The sequence below is a fragment of the Dufourea novaeangliae genome, unplaced genomic scaffold, assembly GCF_001272555.1.
Source record: "Dufourea novaeangliae isolate 0120121106 unplaced genomic scaffold, ASM127255v1 scaffold125, whole genome shotgun sequence".
NCBI classification, from domain to species: domain Eukaryota; kingdom Metazoa; phylum Arthropoda; class Insecta; order Hymenoptera; family Halictidae; genus Dufourea; species Dufourea novaeangliae.
Window position 1 is genome coordinate 1287386 of NW_015374020.1, and position 6000 is coordinate 1293385.

At 31.1% G+C, this 6000-nt stretch overlaps 2 protein-coding genes across 2 annotated transcripts; one reads left to right on the plus strand and one right to left on the minus strand.

Annotated features, from left to right (window-relative positions):
- The first annotated feature begins 364 nt into the window (after positions 1-364).
- On the plus strand, positions 365-3217 carry LOC107189068. The gene is made up of 11 exons (XM_015577502.1): positions 365-608; positions 674-775; positions 846-976; positions 1057-1147; positions 1220-1339; positions 1422-1620; positions 1693-1828; positions 1903-2123; positions 2199-2464; positions 2537-2710; positions 2784-3217. Exons 1-11 carry the CDS (start codon positions 365-367, stop codon positions 3194-3196), a joined length of 2097 nt encoding a protein of 698 aa, XP_015432988.1. The 3' UTR covers positions 3197-3217.
- A 145-nt stretch (positions 3218-3362) lies between these two features.
- On the minus strand, positions 3363-5527 carry LOC107189044 (mitochondrial import inner membrane translocase subunit TIM50-C-like). The gene is made up of 8 exons (XM_015577478.1): positions 5343-5527; positions 4775-5106; positions 4441-4560; positions 4184-4291; positions 3962-4093; positions 3773-3896; positions 3581-3684; positions 3363-3510 (listed from the first exon to the last, which is right to left on the minus strand). Exons 1-8 carry the CDS (start codon positions 5482-5484, stop codon positions 3418-3420), a joined length of 1155 nt encoding a protein of 384 aa, XP_015432964.1. The 5' UTR covers positions 5485-5527; the 3' UTR covers positions 3363-3417.
- Positions 5528-6000: the final 473 nt, after the last annotated feature.

Below are 6000 nucleotides of genomic sequence, written 5' to 3' on the forward strand. Positions count from 1 at the left end.
ATGTAACTAGAAAGCTACTGCGGTTATAACACAAAACACTATGAATGTGGAGTATTTTAACTTACTTGATGTGCAATAATGTGCATTGACAGATTCGAATATTGCATACCACGTGCCAGAGTACTACGGCGTTATGTTTTATAAACATTATTTCATCAGTATTATGCGTGTTAAAAAGTTAAAATGACGATTAATATCAATTTTGTATTGTTAAATGTTAATGAAAAGTAAAACAAATTTATTCTCTTTTATGCACTTTATGTGCAAGAATGGTTTGATTGCAAACTTTATGTATTTAGGAAAAGGGTAATACTTTTATGTATTTTGGTAAATAATTTTTCAAAACAATATATAAAGAAATACAATGGAGGATCAAAGTATTTTAACATCAAAAGCATATAAACGAGTTGAAGCAAATTTAAAGGATAAATTAAAACCAACATTTCTGAAAACTTATCCACATCATTTGATGCCAGGATACAATTTACATAATGATTTTTCTGTTGATGACTTTGATTTGGAAAATGTTGTGGGACAGTATCAAGATTATCCATATCACTGTGATCTACCAAGACCTTTGCTGCCTCCTGTTAAGTTACCAAGAAATGGTAAGCAGTCAAATTAAGATACGATTTTGTTAAATCACTCGAACTTAAATTTGTAAATTATACAGTGTTAAATGAAGAGGATCCTGCACTGGAACTACTTAGTCTTAAGAATCATATAAATGATGACATGCAGAGGCTAAAGCAGTATTATATTAAACATGAAAAAGGTATATTTAATGTAATAAATGTATGTGTTGAAAAATTTATATGTGTTTAAATGAATATATTTTGTTATAGAATTAGGACGCACATGTAAAAAAGATATTAAATGGCAGCACACAAAAGAAGCAATTACTGCAAAAGTGCCTAAATATGTAGCAGATATAGCAGAAATTATGAACATGGATCCAGATCCATATTTTGAAGGGGTATGATAAACTAGAGTTGCTTGAGAGAAGGAATGATTGAAGGAAAAACATGTAACTAAGTTATTAGAAATGTGTTTTAGGCTTATAATTGGTATTTTACTGGTGGATGTGTAATTCATGTGCGATTGAATAACAAAAGTGTCTTACTTTTTCCATTCATGGGTGAATTAGGTATTGTCATTCGAATAGTAATTTATTTTGCATTTTTAAATAGGGTCTAATGTGATTTTAATACCCTTACAGTTGCTGCACCTATTAATAATGTTGAAGAATTTTTATGGAAACCAGTGTTTCAAAAGGCAACTAAATGTAAACTTGATGGTCCATTATTTGAATTAAAACACAATATCAATGTTAATACAAGTAAGTCATATATCATTGGTTATATGCCAGTAATTAGAGATTCTATGACAAGCAGCAAAAGAACTTTTCATCAATATTTTAGACACAATTCTGGGTAGATACAAAAATCATTGTAATTTTTATATGCTATCTGAACGTGACACCAAATTCAGACTTGCTGAAATCCATCGGCAACCATCAAAAGTTCCATATGTTAGCGCAGATTTAAGTTCAATTAATACCAATCAGTATTGTACAGTAAATATAGAAAGATGTGTGACATTGTGGGACATCACTAAATTGTAAATATTACATACAGTTGTGATTATGTATACATTAATGAATACATAAAATAACTATTTCTATTCTTTTAGGAAGTATGTGAGTCGTAACACTGTAATGCAAACTACAGTAGTAGACGATTCATGGGGAAGTATAAAATTTGATATGTTAGATCCAAATGTTATTTTATTTGTAGATAGGTGCTGTCTGAATTATCTGGATGTAAGGGTAAGCTAACAGCGTCGTTTATTAGATATTTTATATACCAATAAAAATATTCTAAACATCACTCAACATTATAGATTCCATTTGATCGACCAGCATTATCATTATGTCCAAAATCAGTTTTGGAGAAATGTGAAAGCCTTACATTAGATATTGAAAGTAGACATAATTTTTGTAGATATGTAGCATCTTATCATAATGTTTTGATGTGTGATAAACGTTCCCCAAAACAATGCGTGCAACAGAAGTGGACGCATCAATTTAAAAGTCCACCACTACTGGGTCAAACTATAGATAGGTAATTAACATTTCACTACAAATAAACTTAAATATAACGAAAGCAAAAATAAAAAAGTATATTTGGTTTTTACAGAGAAGGCACGGAATTTATCGTCTTGACTAGTCAAGTACCCACTGAAAGTATAATAATTTTAAATACTTGGACAAGTAGTGAGACTTCACATTCCTTTAATTTTCCGTTTACTCCGCCTCATGTTACGAAAACACTCAATGAATCTCAACTTCAAGGAATGTCTTTAAACCCATATTTAAGAAACAGATTTGAATTATGTAATGTTGGATCTGCACTTATAAAAAACGAAGCTGAAAATATATTTCTATTTCTTCAGAATTCAGTTGGTATGGATATTATTTTTTTTACTAAATGTTAGATTGTATCGATAAAAGATTTAATGGAAATATATTTTCTAGGAGACATGTATTATCAATGTATAACACACGAGGCTATATTAGATAAATATTCACCTATTAATTGCAAGTCATATTGCATATTGAATAATTGGGAAAATGCAGTGTCTTCACAAGCAGAGACAATAGTACCGCTTACAGTTTCTGAAAAATCAAACATGCAACATGTCTATGAATGTGAGTTTGTGAAATTACATTCTCGATTAAATGAATTTATACCAAAAATACTATTAATATACAAATTTTATAGGTTTTACTAACAGAAAGTTACGGTTAAAATATAAAAAGCGTGATTCGGATGATTACTATGTACCAAGTTGGAAACAATCCCTTGAAAAATTGAACTGTTACATGGATATTTTAGCACCAGAACTTTTGGCGGTATGGGAAATATGTGAAGAAGTGCCATTACCTCTAACAGCAGCACCTCACCAAAAGGTCTTAAGTTGGCTGGAGTCGGCAGATACTAAAGCATTAGTGCCTTCACAAGAAGATTCGGAAAACGTAGCAACACCAGTTAATACACAAGAATTGATAAGCGTGTCACAAGAAATAGATATAACTTGTTTAGATGACAGTAACGTTTTACAAGAGTTACTTTTACCAAAAGTTAAATCCCGTCCGAAGAACAAAGACTCTATTCGAAAAAGACAAAGAACATAAAACCTGGTAATTTATTTACAAACGCGATTATTTTTTTTATAAACTGATGAAATACAATACAGTAAATTATGTCAGCGTACGAGTTACTTGTTTATTAATTTATAGCAAAAATTATACAATAATTACATACAATGTGCATTGGCAAAATGAATGAACATGTTAATGATAACAGATTGTATGTTTTTTTTTATATTTTACAATGTCGCATTTTCTATAATGATTTAACGATTTCGAAGGAAAGATGGTTTCCATTTTGACGTAAGTACTTTACTACTTTCCTGCTGTGCCCTGGTTTCTTCCTCTTCCATCTGCATCTAGGAGGATTTCAATTAATTAATATATATGATTATCTTTTTAATATAAATACAAATGCAAGCTACTTACTAGTAACTTCCGCTGATTTTCTCTAAAAACTTGTAGTGGATCGTCAAACTGTTTATAATAATTGAGAACATCTCTTACATCTTGCACATTTGTTGCTAATATAGCTAAAAAGTATTCAATGAAGTATCAGTAATATACCATAGACAATTTCATATTTATATAAATAACACAAAATTCATAAAGGAAACTTACTTTTGAGGAATGCAGCTAAATCATACAGTGTGGTGTCGTCATTATTACCCGACCATTGTGGTATTCTTAAAGTATTCTCAGGATGAAATTTTGTACTCTTTGAATTCCAGTCAACTACTATAACCTGGTGAAACAACAAGTGAATGTTACAAGATATTCAATTTATATAAAGAAAACTGGAACACTTACTTTACTGAGATCACGGTTAAGAGCATCCAAATCCTTAACATGGTGCCCATCTACAAAACGTGTTGTATCTCTCACTAATCTATACATAATATATCCATTAGGATCCAATATATCCAAAATAGGAAAGACAGTCTGAAAGTAATGTTAAACAAATGAAATGTAAAAACAGCTCATGGTATTTATTAAATAATATTATATTTAAAAATAATTAATAGTGCTTACCAGACCCTGTTCTGCTGTGTATACTACAATTTCGAATTGCGGTGGTGCAACAGCTTCTAAGAATTGGTCCACTCCAGGCCTCTTTTTAAACCTCCAACCAGTTTCATACTATACAAGCAGTTAATAGAAATATGTAACTGTATTGAATGAATCAAATACACAGTGAGCAAGATTATTATCATGCATGAACTTTTGAAAAATAATTAGGGACTTCATAAATTATTGAATGTTGGTAAATTAATGAACATTTAACTTACTGTCCAATCTGGATGTACAAGTACATCAGTCAGCTCCAATACCAAAGTGTAAGGAGGTTGAATATAAGGGTATTTAAGTGGATCTGGAAGCAACTTATCCCTGCTAGGTTCTTGAACCATCTGTAAAATAAAATTGAAGAAGTGATAATGTGGGAAATATGTATGTCTTTAGCTGAACCATATTAATACTAAGATTTATGACCATGGAAGAACTGCAACAATATTTGAAAAAACATTTTTATTAGATAGACTTAATTCGTTTAGTTTTTGAGCAGTTCATATAAAAGTATAGAAATAAAATAAAAAAAAACAACTTGGAATAAGAACTTTGTACCTTAGTGTAATAGTTAAATTCTCTCTTGAGCCTTCTATATACTTTTTCATACAATGGTAAGTTGGAATATTCATCTTCAATAATGTTCCCTTGTTCATCATACCTTGTTTTCGTCAAATCATAAATAATATAAGACAACCCAAAAGTAATAAACACACCAAAAAATGTGAAACTATATTTAAGCATTCTATTTGAGTGTTCACGCCTTTCCTTTTCCTCTGCATCCTCTTTTTCTGCCTCTTCTATTCTTTTATTGTCTAAAGCATCCGGTGATAGGGATTGAACAGTTGATTGTATATTTGTTAAACTGCCTGTTATTTTTGGTCGATGTACTGCACAAAAATATAGTTCATATGTACATGAATTATTTGTGTTGGGACATTTGCACAAAAAGTGAATGACTAAGTCTGTGATGTCAAGAACAATGAAAAAGAAAATTGTCGTGTATTATTAAAGATCAGAATATTTGTTTCTTATACGTGCTAACTAGAGTATTTTTCAGGAAATACTAAAGCATGCGGGTCGGTGCTTCGGATACAGAAGGTTATGTTTTTCCGCTTTTACTTACTCTCGGTGTTGTAATTATACAATTGTACATTCTGACAAACGGATATTCGTGTAAGAGACTGACGAAGTGTAGAAAATACCGTTCCTGTACTTCCATTGTATATTTTATAGAAATGTCGCAAACTCCTCGTCGCGAATGCCATCACTTTAAGCAGGTCATGAGCTTTCTGGCAGATGTACGCAAAAAGTTTGTGCTCGTATTTTCTAGCATGTTACACTCAGTCGATGTCTTAGGAATCTAATTTCTCAACATTTTTAAAGGCAGTTTTCAAATTTCAAATCTCTCGACATTCATAACCATAACATAACGTTGACTAAACAACAACGTTTTATAAATTCAGTTCTTATATATTATAATCGATTGAAACGATGTAATATCATTCTGAAGTAACTCTTGGCAATCGAGTCCTATTGATATCGCAGGGTGATGGCTATATTTATACTCGGCATTTTTATACTTTGAATCTCATATTGATTTTTAAAATAATCCTAGTTCGATGTAATTTAGAACGTGGTTTTCTCAGATAGATTCGAAGTTCACAGCCATTAGCTCGATATTGTCTTCAGTTTACAGTATTTTACCGATGAGAATATCGATTGCCCAGGCCTCACCACGAGGAGGTTGCTGCGAGTGGAGGCCCAAGACAGATAGATGGAAT

What these genes read in the sequence shown, in the direction of transcription:
- LOC107189068 (XM_015577502.1), top strand. Translation starts at nt 365, where the DNA reads ATGGAGGATCAAAGTATTTTAACATCAAAAGCATATAAACGAGTTGAA. An exon ending in TGTTAAGTTACCAAGAAATG is followed by an intron (nt 609 to 673) that starts GTAAGCAGTCAA and finishes TAAATTATACAG; the next exon opens with TGTTAAATGAAGAGGATCCT. An exon ending in CAGATCCATATTTTGAAGGG is followed by an intron (nt 977 to 1,056) that starts GTATGATAAACT and finishes AATGTGTTTTAG; the next exon opens with GCTTATAATTGGTATTTTAC.
- LOC107189044 (XM_015577478.1), bottom strand. Translation starts at nt 5,484, where the DNA reads ATGGCATTCGCGACGAGGAGTTTGCGACATTTCTATAAAATATACAAT. An exon ending in AATTTAACTATTACACTAAG is followed by an intron (nt 4,561 to 4,774) that starts GTACAAAGTTCT and finishes TTTATTTTACAG; the next exon opens with ATGGTTCAAGAACCTAGCAG. An exon ending in TTGTACATCCAGATTGGACA is followed by an intron (nt 4,292 to 4,440) that starts GTAAGTTAAATG and finishes CTGCTTGTATAG; the next exon opens with TATGAAACTGGTTGGAGGTT.